The sequence below is a fragment of the Buteo buteo genome, chromosome Z (assembly GCF_964188355.1).
Source record: "Buteo buteo chromosome Z, bButBut1.hap1.1, whole genome shotgun sequence".
NCBI lineage: Eukaryota > Metazoa > Chordata > Aves > Accipitriformes > Accipitridae > Buteo > Buteo buteo.
In genome coordinates this window covers 81,683,384-81,703,672 of record NC_134204.1, presented here as the reverse complement: position 1 = coordinate 81,703,672, position 20,289 = coordinate 81,683,384, and the positions used below count along the sequence as shown (strand labels likewise).

Below are 20,289 nucleotides of genomic sequence, written 5' to 3'. Positions count from 1 at the left end.
CCTATATCTTTGCCTTTCCACATTAGAATCTCCAGTCATTTTTTAAATTTTGCAGTGCAGACTAAATAGGGGCCTATCTTACCTTCCATGTGTTCCACATAGCAGTACACATCATAAGTTTCATTAGGAAAACGGCGCCCATATGTTCTGACTCCTTTCTTTCCCATTTTATCTCCAAAGCAGCCAATTCTTGGATGTCTAATTGGATACCTGAAATGCAGCATGCTCATATTTATTATTATGATAAATCAGCATTTTAAGTCTGTACAGGATAAGCATGTTAATTTTGGGAAACTGTGTCAAGAGGCCTTTTAAACGTCTCACCTAACAGTCTGGTCAGACAACCAGCCAGCATCACATTGCTCAAATCCATCTTCATAGGCTGCTTTCAGTTGTTCTGGGCTTGCTATGACAGCACCATTGTCCAGACAAGTCTGCTGAGCTTGTGTAAAATTCAGAGTATACCTGCTGGTTGCTGCACGGTAGTGAAATACAACACCTGAAATGACAAAAAGCTTACATTAGTGACACATTTTGCATCGTTTCTGCAACCGTCATCATACTGTAACGTCACCTACTTATCGTTATAATGCTGAAAACAGATGGGTAAAAAAAATAGTAGTAAAAGGCTAAGAGATATGCTATCACATAAATTATGTCCCCCCCTCTAGTGGCTGCTATGAGTACTTGTACAACACCTTATGTTATTAATAGTTGGTGAAATTATATGCACTGTACACACAGAAAAAAGTAATTAAACCAAATAGGCATTTTCACTGCTGCATTACAGAAAATCATGATCAAAAGGGAGAATGCTAAGATAAGTCAATGATATCACATAGTTACCCTGACTCTTCCAGTTCCAAGTGCTGGTCAGCTAATTGCATTGCAGGTAAGGTTGCTTATGCTAACAGTGCCACCTGACTTGTTGGCTTATTGTCCATGACTCAAACTGCATGACCAGTCAAGACTAAGCACATATAAACCTGGGAAAAAGGAGGCTTAAACATAGACTTTCCAAAGCAGCCAGCTGCAGTAACTGCACACAGAAGTGCCAACAGTGAATGGGGGATCCCTTGAGTCCTTGAGGTCTGCTAGCTGCAGTGAGACATGTGACCAAAAAAAATGTGCTTTTGATACAGATTTGTCAATTGGTGATGGCCTTGATGTCTGTTCCTATGAATCAAAGCTTACTACAAATATAACATTTATAAATATATGGCTGTTGGTCAATTTTTCATAACCATGTTTTCCTGCACGCACTAAAAATGATACAGACAAAACAAGGCCTGCTTTTATTTGGGGCCTTTCTGGTTCTGGAAAGAATCTTGACAATTTCAAAAGTTACTTGAGCACGTCAGATGTTTGGAGAGGAAGGCCTCAAGATGGTTTTGTTTAAGACAAGATCTGTCTAGAAGCCACATTCTGTTTTCTATGTACATATAATTCAGCAACATGCAGACAAATTGAGTAAAATTTTGCCACTTATCAAAGGTATGGATAAGGCCAACAAATAGAAAATACACATTTTTCTTCTTGTTGTGACTCACTAAGAAGTTTTCTGAAATTAAAATAAAATACATTATCTGAAAATTACTCACAGGTAGGTTAAACCTCAATCATCAGACACCAATTTTTTCAAAGCTGCTGGCAGAGAAACAGGAAATAGAAAAGGAAATGCTGGGAATCCTCATATTTCATCATTTAATATGGAGTCACACACCAGCTGCAGCCACTAACTGGAAGCTTGCAGACCACTAGCATCCCCACAAAATGTCTTTTCAGAACTACTGACTGAACCCAGTGCTTCTTCCAAACAACAATGTAATTTCACTTCAAATGGACCCAAGCATTGTTTGGCAACAGTGACAAGTGAAGAATACACCCTGAAAAATTATGGCTACATTTATATTACTAAATTGCATATTCCAGGTGCCTGCAATTCAGTCATCAAGATTGTTGAATTGTTAGATTAGTTCACAGCATTATTTGGCCCAGGCCCCATAACAGGCTTCCAAACAATTTCTGGGCAGACTTCAGGAGCTAGCAAAGAGCAGAGACAACTTCCAGTGGGCATCTTCATCCTGTGCTGGAAGCCAAAGGAGCCTAACAGCACAGATGGGGGCCACACCACTCCAGACAGCCTCAGTGCTGAAGCACAGCCTCAAGCACATTTTCTTACTATTGTGAACTATCTGTACCAGGAGAGATTGAAAGGGAATGTCAGAGAGATAGCTTTACTAGCTCCTGTATCCCTGCAGTTTCTCTGTTATAGGGCATCCTCCATTGGCTGGTTAGGGCAACTTTACATACCATTTGCACTGTCTTAAGATGTGCAAAACTTTACTTATACATATATGTATATATTTATATATATGTGTGTGTGTGTGTGCATACTTTGGCTTTGTGTACCCTAAACAACACAGTCCTTTACCACATGTTGAACACAGAGCACTACCTCACAACATAAAAAGAGTTAGGCAACAGCAACTAATCACATTTGGAATTTAAAAGCTTAAAATAATAAAAAATATGATTTGGAGATTTTTTTTTAAGCTGTGGTATGCATTAAAATACTTATTTTAATATATTCAGAATTTAGTAACATTGGTTGACACTGTGAGCAAGTTACCTGCTGGTATAAACGAGCATTACTATATTCAGTGGTACAGTAGTAAATAAAAACATGAGTTCAAATGACCTATATGGTGTTCTGGGTCTAGAAATAAGAAATAGTCAAGTTCTATAGAGCTCACAACAGAAGCAGATAAAACATTTACCCTGAATCATAAGTATGAACCCATAATAATATTCACAAGCTGGGCATCAGGCTTTACTGCCTGTTATTGTTGAATATATACAAACATTTTGAACCTTTTTTTTTTGTAGCATTGGTGTTTCTGTAGTATACAATATTTGACACTGACTCTATAACTCAGGGTCAAACCAGAAATGCCCAAGTATGTGAAGCAATTTGTTCATTCAATTTGTTATTTTAATCTTATAAAAATGTATTTTATATGAATTTAGATTAATTGCCTTTTTTGTTGTTGTTGGGGTTTTTTTTTCAAGTTTGCTTAACTGATGCTGTATGACTTCAGCTGGGCACAAGAGCACTGCTGCTCAGTACAAGCACAAAAACATTCATTAACTTAGCAGGAGATGGCAATGTATTTCTCTGAACTTGTACCTTTTTTAAAGCTTCCTCCTGCTTAAATGTATGAGTGTACTCTCCACGACCATCTCTCTCGCCTCTCATTTCTTCCATGTTGGAAGCACCCACTGCCCTTCCTAGTTGGCATATGTTTGGGATCCCTATGATACCTGAATAAGGCAGGACTAAAGAGTTAATATCACTGCCAATTTAAAGCAGCTTTTGCAGTGCTGAGAAGAGCCTTTGGTCATTTGTAAATCCTGCAAAGGAACTTGGAGAATGCTTTGTTCTCCTCACCCTGATCCAAAAGGTAAACTTCACCTATTCTTAGATTTGAAGGCTCTTCCATTTCCAGTGAGGAGCTAATGGACATAAAAGAGCCTGCAAGATGAATGGGAAGGAGGACGTCAGTATGTATAAGCCTGTGCAACAGCTGCAATAATTAGAAGACCCCCTGGGGCTAAGAAGATTAAAGTGCAGAACTTCCATTGTTTCAGTTAGACAGAGAGAGAGTGACAAAATCCATTGTCCGAGTTTTTGCACTTTAAAACATTTGTAAAGGATTTTTTCCCCTTTGTCTATTTCCTTTCTGAAAGAAAAGACAAGAAAGGAGTTGTCCTAGGAACAAATAAAGCAACTGGAAAACAGACTACAGCAGTATAATGTTGTCATTGAACATCTGGCAAACAAAGTCAGTGTAATTACAGAAAGGAGTAGCAGTGTCTGCAAAAAAGAGCACTCACAGGAAAGTAATTTGTAGCATCTAAAAGTCACTTCTGTCTGAGCAAGAGAGAATGTCTTTTAATCATTTATCTCTGTCTTAGACCAGAAAATGAAAATATGAAGTATTTCACTTTTAACAAAGTGAGGCTTCCACGGCTAAGAGCCTAGTTCTGTGGTTTCACATATTTGGGTTGCAATTTTGCTTTATTACCTGCCAGGGTATCATGCAGCAAAACCTCCTGGACCTGAAGGGGAAGGGATCCTGGTAGCACTAATAAATTACAGTTCAATTTCACTAGTGAGCCTACACTGCTGCAACATGCACTTCTGGAGTCACATAAGGCCTGAATTTCAGAAGTTGCCTCACACAGCAAAGAATATCTAAAGAGAAAAGATTATGATGGCAGTGGTTGTTACTCTGTTAATTTTTATGTTCCAACCTTAGCCACTGTGGTGCAGACCCCTAAAACAACCCCCAACCCACTGCCAAAGCTACCATGCAGTTTGGTGATCCTCCTTGCCTTTAATGCAGAAGACAATTTACATTACAAATGCATGCCAAAATAGAGGTTACAGGACTGAGCACTGTATGAAAGGAGGCAATAGGGCAGTATTTTCAGCTTCCTGCATGAATAATTCATTTGAGTTCCTCATTCGAGGTTTTGCACCCATCTTCTGACCCCTGTCTCAGGCTTTGGCAACCTGAGAAGCACAGGCTCGCCTTGCATCAGCAGGAGCTCCCTTGCCAAAAGCCTCACAGAGCTTCTCATCGTGGGGAGAGAAAGTGCATTCCAACCCCTCTGCTCTGTCAGCCCCCGTGCCTCCTGCTCTCCAGGGACAGAGACTTCTTGCACTAATTCACATGTTGCTCCCCCGTGCAAAATCTTTGCATCCATCCTCACAGACCAACACAGTTGCATGCAGGTGTACACAAGCTCCTCTGAACAAGTTGGTCCAGATAAGGAAAGTGATTGATGTGGAGATTTACCTGTATTTTTCTCAGGGGGAGGACTTCTTTACTACGTCTGTATTAATTTCTGAATACACAGCTGGATCACTTGCCCCATCCCATTATCTCTGCACAGCAATGTACTAGGTCACACAAGTGTTCAATGAGGCCAAGGCACAGCTACTTAAATTAAAATTACTTTAAAAAGAAAATACACAGCTTCTCAGAAACGTCCTCATACTGGGGGATGACCAACATCCCAAAAACAGTTTAGCCATTAGTACTGGCCTTGGCTCTACCATCCTGCATGTGAAGACATGCCATGCACTTCCTGGGCTCAGAGCTCTCCCACTGAATGTCCTCTACCCAGACTGATGCAGAAATTCCACCAGCCTGCCCATCAGCTGCCATTTTCCTAGTCCCTACATGAGGAACACGGCAGCTTGATCAGAACATTTGCTTCCCTGTTCCTGATGCGCATTGCACATAGACCCTGGGTTTTTCTCACCCAGAAATAAATTTCCCTTTGCCATCCTTTGATGGCCATTACCCATTGTGCTCTTTTGTTTCCAGCTACAGAAGTCGAAGGTTCCTTGGGATCCATGATGCAGGAGAGTAAAACACAATAAATGCAGCAGCCCATGTTAATTTAGTTAGCAAGGAAGCGGTGAAGTTCAACATCAAGAGGTGGTACGGTTTCAAGACAGGTAAGTCTAAAAGATTAAATAAAAGCATCTCTTCAAATGCCATACTTAAGAGATAATGAAGGGGAGTTCTGGCTGTGGAGAGAATAAATCAATTAGGCTGTCAACACACAATCTCTCAGGGCTAACAGCACAATTGAGTGGCAGCATTCCCACATCGGAATCAACTCCCATTTATTATCATTATAATGCCTGCAAGAAAGAAGATTTTGCATAAAAATGAAAATGTGAATTACCATCTACTCTGCTTCCCTAATTGCTGTTTCTTTCCATTAGCAAGGTCAGTGTTTTAAGCCTAGGATTTTCTTTATTGGCTTTAAAAAACCAACCAAACAAAAAAACAAAACAAAACAAAAAAAAAACCAAACTAAAAAGACTAAAAAAGTGTCTCACACTTGCAGCAGAATCAAACAGAAACTACCAAAATGAGGCCTACGAAAACAGTGGTCTCCCACAACATCAGTAAGAAAAAGATAAAGTGCTCTCACTATTGGTAAAAAATATTAACCGCCAAGATATGAAAAAAGAGCAACAGAACTGGAAGGACCCATTTGCCACTTTGATTCCTTTAAATCAAATAATTTCCAAGGAGAATAACAAAAAATCAGCTCAAATGAATGGTTTGTTCAGATTTTTTCTTTTTGATTACACTTGGTCATAACATGTTCTTTTTTACTGCCCAATATGATAGCACCACACAACAGTGGCAAGGAAACGGCTAAGAATAAAGACAAAATAACATTAAGCATTCAAAAACTGTGAGGCCAAGGACTCCTAACGTGAAACAGTTTGACTTGTGGGTTTAATAACATCAAGAAAGGTCAGAAGAAAAGCTCAAAACACTGTAGAAAGATGAAATTACAAGAGCTGACAAAGGAAGAGTTGCTCCCAAGAAAAAGGGGAAATTTCAGAGGGTCATGCAGAGGCAGCAGAGAAGACAACACATAGAACAAAAAATGAATATGAATTACTTGTTCTGCATATTTCTTTTCCTGTAAGGAGTTGAAGAACATAGCACTGAAACACTGTTAGATCCATTTTGAACATAAAATATACCTGTCTGAGGTGTTGATGTAATTATAGCAGCAACCAGGGCGCAAGGAAAACACTTCCTGCAATTAGTAACAGGAAAGGAGGTATCTAGTGTGACGAAACTGCCCCTCTGTGCGAACTGGCAGACTTGTCGGCACTGGTGCTGTCCCCTGCCTCAAGGACAGCTCTGTGGTTACAATTAACAAGCAGGGCAGGCAACATTCCACCACTGGTAGGATACATTCATTTGATCACAAGGGGTTCAATAGCAGTTTTATATTCCTAACATACCTAACTGAAAGGATAGAAACAGCAGTTACAGTATTTTTTTTCTTATTCAAGTTAGCTCTCCCAGTTATCTATTATCTTACTTGCAAAGGTTCATTTGAAAAACAAACAGCACAGCTGTCTAAGCTTATCTACCTGGCTTTATTGATGCTATGTGCTTTCTATTTGAAAGTTTCAAATGAGGGAATGTCTGTAAAAGAAATGGAAATCCTGAAAATATCTAGAACTCAAGTCCTGCATAGGTTTAAAAATACTCAAACAAGCAAGCATACAAACACCATAAAGTTGTCTTAATAACAAAAGAGTCATTTCATCTGCTTCAGCAGAATGATACAAGTAAGTTTTGGCCTACTTCATTTGGCCATTTCTGAGAAATTTATTAAATTAGACTCAACACACGTAACAGTATTGGCACTTAAAGAAACAGATGAATGTTGCCTTCCGAAGCATTAGTAGCATTTCTTCCCACACCTAAATTGCCCCAAACATGGAATTTTGCAGAAGCTTCCTAACTTTAATAAAATTATTCTGCTTCACATAAGGGTTAAACTATATGATCAAGCAAGTACTACCTGAGCTAGAGTTACCAGTTTCTCTCCATACTTTTAATTCACTGAAAAGCTAAAGCAACACACGCCTGCTCAGTCCTCAGAGAAAGAGTGCTACACAGATGCATTTTGTTTCACTTGTGGTGAGCATAAAATGTGCAGAATAGCAAAAATGGTGATAATTTTACCAGGACTTCATGAGTTGCCTTGTAAGCACCAGCTCCAGCTCCACCCGGGAGAGCTGACCAAAGCACAGTGCTGAACCATGCTAGCTGTCAGATCTGAAGTTACTGCAATTAATGTGGAAAGAACTCCCCACACCACACTAACAACAGGCAGAGATGAATGCACAAAGAGAGTGTACAGAAGATCACGTCTCTCCAATTGTTATCACTTTTGGGGTGCAGATTCAAAAAGACAACTTAATAGAAGTAAATTACATTTGAGATTAATGTTGTGGGGTTTGCTTTTTTAAATAAAAGCTGAAATCACAAAAAAAAAATATAAAGCCTTACTGAAATGAGAGCAGAAGATGTGAGCAGCAACATTCACATGAAATCCTTATGTGTCTGTTAAATGGCATGTGTTTACTTAATGTAGAAAATGAGGAATGGAGCGCACAAATGACAATCTAACAAGGCTGTTTTCCATTTGGGTCAAGATCTGGCTTTTTCCCCTCCTGAAACTTTGACATTAAAGCAATCATGGGAAAGAACGGTTGCAGAAAGAAAATGGAGTGTGTGAAGTCTTCTTTCAATTAAATAACCAAAACTGATCAGTTCTTCTCATTGCAGTGATTTGCAAAAGCACTAACTACAGAAACTAAAGTTTTGCTAAAGTATTTTATTGTAGTAAACATCTGCTGCTCCTGGATATAGATATGTAGTCATGGAGCACTTGAAAAGGAATAAGGAATGCCAGGTACACTAGTTACTGGAAAGTAATGTTCAAACCAGGATTTCTTTTGCTTTTGCCATAAGGACTAAACAGTTTATGAAGTTCTACAGACATTAATGATTACACCGATTTATTGTATTTCCAAATTTAGACCACACCTTCAAAACCTTTCATTGAATCAATGCCAAAAGAATGTTCAAGTTAGGTTAAGCATATCAGAAGAACAATGCAGTATTAAGCTCACAAAAAAACTCTTAGCCAAAGCCATAATTTCCAGCAGCAGATATTGATGTTTGTTTTGGGATTCAGTCATTTGAGTAAATACCAAACTTTCAAAAAACACCTAAGCACAAAGGAGCGCAAGGCACAGTCCAAACTAAGGCTCACGTGAGCTGATACATCCACACAGCAGTGTTGTTCTAAGCATGCTGAGTAATTTGGGCCCAGAATTTGCATTTACATGGCACAGGGCTTGGGCTAATGTGTCCTGTGTTTCAGCACAATTTGTTAGCTCAGGCTCAGCGCCAAACTGACAGGACTACACAGCACCAGGCTCTGAAGCAGTCTCTACACTGTACTTCTCATGCTGTATAAGCAGGCTATAAGGAGAAAACCATCTACAGATCAGATTCTCCTTTTGCCACTTACATGCTTTTGAAAGTCCTGTCTCTTCTACGTCTCAAAATGTACACTTCTCCATCCCTAAGTTTTGAAAGCTATTTCTTTATAGTGATGGCAAGCAAAATTTTAGCCCTGGATCTTCCACATAGAAGAACATTAGCAGCCACCTCCCTACTTGTTTTCCTGCAGATTCTGCCAGATGGGATTCTTCCTACATATCCAACCTTTATTACTGGGACAAAAGAAACTCTTCCTTTGTAATTGATGTTCCTATCACAGAAAGAGGGGCTCCCAGTTTTGTTGGCATCGTGATTTTGTACATGAAGTGGCAAGATAGGCCAGGCACGGCTCCAGTAGAAAGGCAGTTGCTTCTTTCCATTCTATGCGAACAACTAAAAAGAAACCGCTTCTGCCTGCCAAGTCTGTCTTCTTGTAAGGACACTGAAATTTTCAGACAGATGTATTAGTACAATATGAATCATGTTTCAAAAGGGCTGGTTTGATAAAACTTTAGAGGTATCTCAAAAAAAAAAAAAAGTAGTAGTAGGATCTTGTCTTGCAAAGGATAAACCCAATCAAAGTATAAAACTGCTCTGGGAATAAGCAAACAGCGTTTGTTCCAGGAATCAAGAGTAGACTCCCCAAAATTGGAAGTGAGAAATGAGAGTGCTATGGATTGGAAAAGATTCATAAGAATAAATAAAAGACAGAAAGAGCAGGGGGAGAGTGAACAGTTAAGGAAGGCTAAATTGCTTAAGATACTCCTTTAAACACTCTCTAGTTATACGTTAATTACTAACTTCTACTGTTTTAACAGGAATCACTGTTGATTACAAATGAAATGGATAAATCCTTACCCTCAACAGCCAGTGATACAATGCCTTGTGTGTCTTCAACTCCGTACATAACATCACAGCGATATACTCCTGCATCACTTGCACGCAGCTTAGAGAAAGTCAGCGAAGCGTCACCAGTCTCCTCTGAATGGGTTGGAACAGACACTCTGTCTTTGTAGCTTTGACCTATTTTGATGTTGCCATTTTGGGCCACCAGGACTGTGGTTTCTTTTGCATCTTTTCCACTTTTATCCAATTCAACCTTTGACCATTTGATTCGCAGATACTCAGCTGCATAGCTGGAGGCTATGGTGGGTGTGGTTGAAAAGAAGCATGGCAGGACTGAAGTTCCAGACAGGGATCCCTTTACCAGGGTTTTTTTTTCTGCTTTAACTAGAAAAAGGGGAGACGGGAGGGGGAAGAGAAAGGACAAATCACATTAGTGGAACAGCGAAATCGGAAACAGATACATTTCATTACTATTTAACAATTCACAGCCACACAAGACTTGAAATCCACAAACTTAGATAATTTGTAAAAGGACTGATTAGTATAAGCTAAAAAAGCTTGCGCCAATATCCTAGGCTGCTGAGGGAGCCCTTTTCTGTTTGGGCAAGTTTAATTCACTGCTCTTTGACTTATTTTCTCCATTTGTTACAGTCACCAAGTCATTGATATTCTTCAGAAAGTGTTCTGAAATTTTAGTTGACAGATGAGCTATGTTTTTTTATGTAACGGGGGAAGACCACTCTGAGTGAAAGATGGTGAGTTACATCTATTTCTGGCCAAAAGCATGCATACAGGGGAGCTACTGATGCTTACATCTTGCCTTACCTCACAGTAGCTTGTTCATTTGCTCCTGTCCTAAGAGTAAAACATAGCCCATGATTTTGTATACATGACATCCCTTACTCCATTATTCTTTCAAGGGTTAACTCTTTTTATTGCATATGTGCTGAAAAAAAAAAGCCTTTCCAGTGAGATTCTCCCAAATAGTCATTCTTTTAAAATTATTTCCTTGTAGCCTCAGGCACTTTAACACATTGCAGAAATAAAGTGTTTCAGGATGTTAAAGCAAGAAGGAAGTAAAGCACACAGAAAGTCCCTACTTGGCTCAGACTTGACATGGTAGGACCTTTATCATTTTTTGTGACATCTCCAGCTGCAAACACTTTACAGTGAAATGCTTCCATCTGACAATATCCTGAGGGGAAAGTTGACTACTGTTCATCCAATCTGCACACAGCAACCATCTGAAGAGAGGATTTCTGTTAAGATTTATTTTTTTATGTGATGTTATTTCAATCTACGTAATGGCTTAATGAAGATTAAAAGCTGATGCACAACAGTATCTATCCTACCTCTTTCACTGTCCTGCACTCTAACTTTTTTTTGAAAGGTGGAACATGGTGATCATTAATTTGAAGTGAGCTAGGATTCATAATGTTTAGAAATACAATAACCTCAAATACTAGCCACCAACAGGGTGATACATGAAACAGGAGACACCACCACAAGAAAATTATCTAGCTATTTACCTATCATCAAAAATATTATCTCTCCATAAATCCATATAGAGTAGAAGACTGGGGTGGGGGGGTGGGAGAAGAATAGGGGGGGGAGGAAGGAAAAACTGCTCATTAAGTTTATCATTTTTAACAGAGGCAGACGACTTCATACAGGATAAAGTATTAATGGTATTATCTAAAAACATTCGGTACAAGAATCATCAGTTTGATGGCCAAGCATTTCAATAATGATTAACCAGAAAAACAAAAAATCTGGTTCTTCTTTGGTCAGTCCATAAGTTTGAATGGAAGTCCCCAGGTCCTTTCCATCCATGCCTACCTAACTAGAAATTCTTGGGAACACAATGCAGATACACTCAAGATGACTGTATCAAAACTGATTAGACCAGAGAGAGTATAACAACAATGGGGTAGCATTGTGCCAAAACAGCTGCGCTGCACCCAAAGCTCATCTTAAAAGTTCACATGGAACGGCGCTGTCTGAGCACATTTACCAGCAAGATGCTTACTCTGTGCTTCAAGCATGTGGTGAGATTTTGATTCTTCTATTAACTCATAAACAGAGACCGGTGATGGTACAACTCACATTTAATAGTCAAACAAACCAATCACTTCATACACTTTGGGCCCAGACCTAGCAAGAATTTATTTATAAAACAAAGAAAGACAAAAACCAGGTCCAATTCAGCTTTATAGCTGAAGACTGGAGAATTCACAAGGCTTGAAGACAAGTCTGTAGAAGTTATTGAAGACTAAAGACTAGTTCAAAAATTTTGACTGCCTACACATTTCTTTAGGAAAAAAAAATCCACTGAGGTTTGGGTTTTTTTATTATTTCTATAAAGACATAAAAAGTCAACTCACCTAGAGTCAATTGATTGCTAAAAACTAGAAAGGACTGATTTTATCCTGAAGATGTACACTATAGAAACACCACTACCTTTTATATCCCCTTTAATTTCTTGAAACAGTTCACCGACTTACAGTGGGTTAGAGATAAAGAAACAGAATGAATACTCAGTCCTATCAGTTGTGATAGAATTACTGCCAAATTGCACAGGTGGGAGATTAAAATCAGTCTCAAAATATTTAGTATTTATTATGATCTCTTGTCATCTATATACATTACAGGAACTTCTTAAATGAAAAATGACCTAGCTATAATTATCCTGACTGACAGAATTTTAATAAACTTTCAAGAACATTGTTTCTGGTTATGAGTGATCTGGAATATCAGCAATGAACCCTGAGGAAATTTCCTCTCTTTAAAATTTGTGTCTTTACATCAGCAGACTGAAACCCTTGGCAAAAAAACACATATCATCATCATATGCAAACTAGATCTATTCTAAACTGGGCTACATCCCAGAATAGGAGACCATGTAGCTACAAACATGCCCATCTAACAGTAGAAAGCATTATAAAACACTATATAAAAGCACTCTGTCTTTTGACGAGGAGGGGGAGAAGAAGAGGGGAGAAGCTTTTCCCTACAGAAAAAAAAAAAAAAAAAAAAAGGCACTGAAACACAAAATTAAGTGATGTCCCTGCACAGTTCCAAAAAGCTTGATTTCCTGCAGCAGTCCAAGTTAGTCAAGCAGAATTTACTGGCCAATGCAGAAAGCATCAATATCTTCTATTAATCCATATAGCTACTTTGTTCCTTTAGCATTTTCCCTATGCTTATACTCCATGTTATATCTCCTCTTTAGCCACTATCAATGGTATGTGATAGACTATTCCTTAGAAGGGATGTGGCAGGCAAAAATAGTAACAAAACATTTTATAACTTTGTAAATTGGAACACAAGCTGAGAAAAGCAGGTATTTGCCAACATTTTTTTATACCATATCTCCACCTTGTCAGGTAGGACCTAGAATACTTGTAACATCATGTACTCTTCAACAAGAGGATTGTTTTGAAATGGCTAGGCTGGTTGGCGATTAATATAAGCATTTTTTTCTGTTGCTAACTAATATGTATCACTCATGCATAATTAATTTATTAGGGAAAATCCATAGACAATAAAGAAATAAAATACACAACTAAGTCCAAATCACCTGGCCACAAACACATACCTTGGCAGAACTCCCAACAAAGTCAATGGGAGACTTGTAGAAGATGATAGGACTGCAAAGTTGGGCTAAGAGCAGCACAATGCTGTCAGGTTACAGGCAGACTCAGTAGATAGTGCCTTAGCAGTTGGGTATTTTTTGTTGTCTTCCCCTGTTCAAATATTTAATATCTCCAGCATCAGAATAAGTAGCAGGAACAGAATGCAGAATGAAAACTTCTCCCATGTGATGTCCTGACGGAAGACAGTCCTGTCAGGTCTAACTGCCTGGGTAGGACTTTGCCACAACTTACTAATGTCTTATTTTCTCCAAACCTGAAGCTATGGCTATGCATTTGTATCATGGGGATGATGGCCTGTGGCATACTTTCTTTCAAAAAATAAAAATAAAAATTCCAGCTTGCCTTTTCACGGTTTTTTTTGCCAGTAAAACTGCCCTAGGCCCTCCCAGACCACCATTTCAGCTGCAAAGTCAGCTCATCCTACCAATGACACATAGCTCGATACCTTTCTGTTGAAGTGGGAGACAAACTACAGAAGAACTTCTTGCTTGAGAACAAAGTCTCTTTCCCTAGAATGTGTACATGTTTTATGTTGTAAATGTCACAGAACTCTTAGAATAGAAAACTAAAGAGGAAAAAAAAAGAAAAAAAAGACAGAATTCTGCTCTTTTGTATTACATTAACCATAATGACCAGGCCACTAGGTCTGTAACAGACAAGAAGTCTGAAGAAAAGAATGCCCTACATGAAGTGACACTGCTTAGAGAGCAATTTTGCTATATAATTAAGCTTAACTTAACAGAATGTTGCTACTGAGTATGCAGACAAAAAACACATGCTTAAAGAATAAAAGATTCTATTTATTTTAAGCCAAATTTATGAGACAAAAAAATTTGAATCTTGTTTTTTAATCAACAACCTGCCTAGACACATGGTATACTACCCTGCCCACCAGCAGCTATAGAAAGAATGAATGAAATTATGTGTTCTGTTAATCTGACTACTAACACTGAGCCTAAGAGAAGTATTTTCTTTAACCATACAACTTTTAATGAAGATAATGATAAATTAAAATGAATGCATTGCTTACACAAACTTGTATGAGACTGACAGCTGAGGTAACAGACTGAGACCCAACAAAAACCCTCACTGAGTTCTTTACCAGGTGATTTGTGGTCTGAGCAAGCAGAATAAGAGAAGCAGGCATAGAGTGATGAAGAACCAACTACTTTCACATTTTACAACAAACTCACAGGAAGCCAGGCAAATGTTAAGTCTCAGCTGCAGAACTCAACACAACATATAGAGACATCATAGGCATGCACACATGTATTTTATAGCCCATATAGAACATAAATATGATCAGATAAACTGATGTTTAAACTGGTATATTATTTGTATACCTTTGAAAGAACATATATTTGTTCTATATCACACACTGCAATCTAGGGGATTTCTACTGTCTTTTGGATTACAGGGCTTTCATGAAAGCATACTCTACACATGGCATGAGAAATAGTCACTTAAAATGGGTAAGATAAACTCCAATGTTGATCATAATCACAAGGTCCAGCCTATATGCTACAATATCCTAACACCAGCTAGCTCAAAGTGAGTAAATGCCACACTAGCAGTAGGCGTAAACCTTGCTCGTGAACTTCTGTCATTAATCCTTCACATGTACCAGAGCAAACAGCAAAGGTCTCGGAGAGGGACACTCCCGTGACCCCAGAAGCTTACACCATATTTCCTGCTGCCTTCCTGACACACATCTTCTGAGAATTTAAAGTCTTAAAGAAGCCATACAAGACCATTCTCAATTTGCCCTCAAAGGAAAAATACTTTTGTTGCTACATAAAAACTAACAAGCATGCCATGCTAGGTATTCATGAATGTGACCATTCAACAAAGATGAGAGTGGAAGAGAAAACAAAGACGGGAATAATGGTTAGTGGTGAACACATAAAATTTTGCATGCTTATAACTTGCTGTGCTCTAAATTAAGCTTCGTTTTTGTTATGACTTAACATTAAGACTCACAGATCCCAGGATTTACACTTTTGAAATAACTGCCGATTTTGACAAATTTTCCATATTACTCTCAAAAGAAAAATTTTAAACTTTCAGAACAATTTTGCCTGAAATCTTTTTAAAGGAGATATTGCAATGCATCATATTGAAGTCACTATTTAATTAAATTTATTTAAATCATATGGAGTGATCCAATCCATTGTGGGAAAGGAAGCACAGGAATTTGTGTTTCAGGAAAGATTTAAAAGCTTCAAATTTATATTTAAATTCAGGATTTAAAAAGTTGAAACTTAAAATGTTTAACTCTTCAAAATGCAGAGGTATATTTTATTTTTAGAGTATTTTTTTCAAAAAAAGAAACAGCCGTACTTGTAAAGACTGTCTGTAAACTTGTAACACTCATCCTCAAAAATGTTATTACACAAACTGACTGACATTTCTACAAAACAGAAAGATATGAGTTGATCCCACAGACTCTTTTGGATCAATTCATGAAAAAAGTTTTTCATCTTTGTCTTCTTCACCATGACTATACTCTGAACATGTTTAAGACTCTCTATGGCAAAAGTATGGCTCCCAACTTCAAAAATAAAACCCACATTTTCACAGTATTCTAGGAACATAAGGGTCTTTCTAAATTCCTTCCAAAAGATTCAGGCAAATAAGGACCAGTCAGACCCTGGTCTATATTCCTGAGAAGCCCTTACTGGTATGTTCATACAGAACTTGCTTAAGTACTGAAAATTCTACTCTGGAGACAACATGAGCCATTTAGGAGGTGGTAAAAGGTGGAGTAAGTCAGGGGACATCTAAAGGTGCCATCCCATATTCTACTACTCTAAGGATCCATCCCACTTCTCCCCACTTCCAGTGAGGCACACCCAATCCCTGAATTCTGCCAGCACTAGCATTTGCACAAGGCAGTGAGTCAGATCAAAGGTCTGATCCATTGGAAAAATAACCTGCAAGAAATGCCATATGCTATTTCAAACAAGTCATTTACCTGCTTCAGCTGGCCATATACCCACATAAATACTAGTGTCAGCACAAAGGAAAGCACGAAAACTAGCACCAGGAGATTGAAAAGGGGCAGGACTATCCCATCTAGTGCTAAAACGTTTGTGTGATTAGACTGACCATGGAACTATGCCCTAAGTAAACATGAAGAGTCTTTCAGTAGGTCATAACAGAAACGCTAGGTTTACATTTCTTGTCAGATTCCTTTGCCTTAATTATTGTACGTCCTTACATGTTCTCCATCCCAAGGCTGATTTGCAGGTAAAATCTTAACTTCAGACCTCTCCTCATGTGAGTAATGTACTACCATTCACTCCATTTTGAAGCTGACCAATTATTGCTAGCAGATCTTCCTTTTCCTGTATCTTAAAACAGACATTTCTGCCTTAAAGAAAGCTATAACTTAGAATCACAGAGTCGTTTGGTTGAATCAAAGATTGTCTAGTCCAACCACACTGCCATGGGCAGGGACATCTTCCACCATATCAGGTTGCTGAAAGCCTCATCCAACCTGACTTTGAAGACTTCCAGGGAGGTGGCATCCACAACTTCTCTTGTGTTGTGTGACCTGTTCCAGTGTCTCACCACCCTTACTGTAAAAAATTTCTTTCTTATGTCCAATCTAAACCTACTCTTGTTCAGTTTAAAACTGTTGCCCCTTGTCCTGCTCAGGTAAAAATTCTTTATCTTTCTTATGAGGCTCCTCTAAGTATAAGTAGCTTATCAACTAAAAACTTCCAAGTTCATCATGCAGACTTACATTGCAAGTCCAAGACCTCTTCTGATAATCACTTACTTTGCCTCTCCAAATGCTTCATGTGAACAAATTATTAAATGTCAGCTGTGGATCCAAGATCCATACATCAGTCTACACTTACAGACATTTTACTAAGTAAAAAAATGGGGGGAGGAAAAAAAGCATGACATTGAATAATCAAATCAGTCTCAGCCCTCCACGAGTAACAAAATGGAAGCTCAGTTTTAGCGGCTTGCCCCCTGCCTGAAGCTTTGAGTCTGTTGTCCCTGAGGACAAGTCTAATCACCCTGGCCTGTTGTGTGTTTAATGAAGAATGGGAAAACAAAACCAGCTTCAAGGAGGAAGTGATGCTAGGAAATAGTAAAGAATGGTGCTCCCAGCTTGCTTGAATCAAAAAAACACTTTTTTTTAGTTGGATCCTCTAAGCACAACAGTCTTTTCCTTTATCTTACAGGATTACCTAAAGACTTTGCTAGCAACAGTGCTCAAGCTGGGAAAAAAAAAGAGTACATTTGATTTTCCCAAAGGCTAAAATCAGTTTGAGGAATTCCTGGAAAGAAAAGAAGAAGAAGAAAAAAAAACAAGAAAAATCTTGCTTTGAGGCTTGGGAAAGCTATTATCCCAATTTTGTGAGCCTGCAGCAGCTGTAGGGACCTTTTCCTTACTAAAGACTTGATTCAAATTTTCAAATAACCATGGCAACCACACATGGATACATACTTTAGTCTTAGCATGTAATCACCCAAACCGAAGACCTGCAGCTGTCCTTACATGTCCTTGCTCCAGAGTCCAGCAGCCAAGGGACCTGCCACCAGGTTTCCTCATGGCAGTCCCCCCACAACAGGGGGCTGGCAGCCAGATTGCCCACTCCAGAGGCATTTCCTCCATAGGTCCTTGACAGATCACAAAGCAAAGCAGAAACGGGCTACTAGTTTCCCCTGTATCCCACTTGCACATGGCACCTTTCAGCCTGTGTACAGAGAGGGTGCGAGCTGCGACCTACAGACCAAAAAGGCTGTGTGGCACGACATACATGAGCACATGCATTAGGATCTGACTGGGAGGTACGCCAAACCAGTATTCCTGTAGTCCCCCATTTTATTCACCACTTCTGCAGCCTGGCGAGGTCTGTCCCAGGAACCTGCTCCTGCTCCCACGCTGCCAGCACTGCTCGCTGCTCCTTCTGTGGCACCAGGCTGAAGCTCCCATGGAAGGTGTCTGCCCTTCACTAAAATTAGCTGCCCCTGTCAGCCCTCACCTCATCTACCGCAAGGACCTCCTTGGTGGATCATGGAAAATGAAGGTGTGAGACATACCTGGCCAATAGGTCCAACATTTCAGAAGCACAGGTTAAAGGATTTAAATGCATTCTTGAATATTTGGAGAAGGCAATCTATTTTGCTTTATACAATGTAATTCTATGGCATTTTCTTTATTATTACTTGAATTGTAGTAATGGCACTGACAAACCGCAGGAGACATCAGACAGGCATGTAAAAACCTTGTCAAAAACATGCCCACCGACCAAGAGTTTTCTATATAAATCAGTAAGACAATAAGGAGAATGCAGAAACAAAGTTAGTTACACAGTGTAGCAAAAGGAGTGGCAGAAGCAAGACCAGAAAATGAAATGTTGTTTTTTCCTGAGTCCTGGGAAATACCCTACCTACTAAAATGAATTTTAATAAATTGCTCTGTGTATATCAGACTTACCTTTAGGTAGCATATAAGTTATAACTAACGTAGAGTACATCCATAAGATACTTTTTATACTTAACAACATCTTGACCTACAAATAAAGAACAACAAAGTGGTTAGTACTGCATTATATCCTTATCAAGTGTTGTAACTCAGTACACCAATATTTGTCATTGAGATAAGAAAGAGTCATCTACTTAAAAAAAGATGTTCAGCAGGACACTGAATAATTCTTAATATATTGATCTTCTGCCATTTTAAATTTATTCCCATACAGTGGTAGCAGTATATAAGTATGAGTTTTCCTATTGTGGTGTTGCAAGTTCAGATTCAGCCTCTGGGTGGTTTTATGTCCATAACACAAACTACCCTGTCATTTAGCAACAGCTAAAAACCCGTTTCATGTCAGAAAGGGTTCCCATGACAAACTTCTCATCAATTTTGATGGTGAATCAATGGCCACACTATGATACTTCCCACCTCCAAGTAGGTCACCAGGTGACTTCTTGCTTTCAAGATTTCTCCATGTAATATTTTATGGTGAAAATTTGTTATAATGACAATGTGTCCCTATCAAATACAGATTCATAATGAGTTTCAGGTTACTGAGTCCAGAGTGATACTCAGACATGTCAGTTCCCTTTGGGTTTGCTTCTCACTTCCTTTACAGGCTCCACCTTCAAACGGCTGAAAAGTTCTCCACATATATGCTATGCACATAACAATATATTGCAAGTTCATAATAGTGTATCTTCATTTTCATTCCAGTTCTTAATTACACATGTTGAATCTGTAAATATCCTGAAAATTTCAAAAGTACACTAACAAAGGCATTACAAGTCCCATAAACTTCAACTACCATAAAGGGTTTATATATAGTCCCTCTTCCATATAGTTACACATATGTACTAGCTAGCCAATGTACAAAATAACTTTCAGCAAGTTTGTCAAACACTGCCACTGAAAAATTTTTATCACAAAATTCTGAGTTTCCTGATACTGCTGTCAAAATATGCTACTTGGGTTCTTTACTTCGACAAGTAACCTGAACTGATAGTTTTTTCCTGTCCAAGAGAGATTACAGTTGAACTGCTTTAAGGAATAGTGAAACAGAGAGTTGATAGATATCTGTGTTATAAGTATGGAACTTGTATTGCACATACCCATTTTAGCATTTTTTACATTACTGTTTTAGTTATTTGTACTTACGTATAATCCTTTAGGGTTAATACATTAACTAATACATTCAAAAACCTCCACAAGCTATACTGAACATGATAGCAAGACACAGAAAGAAACATCTTCAGAAAGTACTGGTGACGTGTTCAATCTCAGGAAAGTTTTCTCCACAGCTTACAGCTGCAGCCCAAACTTCACATGAGTCTGTGTGAATTGGCATCTATCCTGTAACGACTGAACAGTTCAGAAA

At 38.6% G+C, this 20,289-nt stretch overlaps 1 protein-coding gene across 3 annotated transcripts in view; it reads right to left on the bottom strand.

The window, feature by feature from the left end:
• VCAN (versican) overlaps window positions 1-20,289 on the bottom strand; it is a 113,759-nt gene that overhangs the window by 86,657 nt on the left and 6,813 nt on the right. For all 3 annotated transcript variants that reach the window (XM_075021363.1, XM_075021365.1, XM_075021364.1), the window contains exons 2-5: window positions 18,876-18,951; window positions 9,774-10,145; window positions 325-499; window positions 83-210 (exon numbers count right to left, since the gene is read on the bottom strand). In XM_075021363.1, coding sequence (XP_074877464.1) covers window positions 83-210; window positions 325-499; window positions 9,774-10,145; window positions 18,876-18,945 — 745 coding nt within the window. In that variant the 5' untranslated portion in view covers window positions 18,946-18,951. The remainder of the gene's footprint in view (window positions 1-82; window positions 211-324; window positions 500-9,773; window positions 10,146-18,875; window positions 18,952-20,289) is intronic.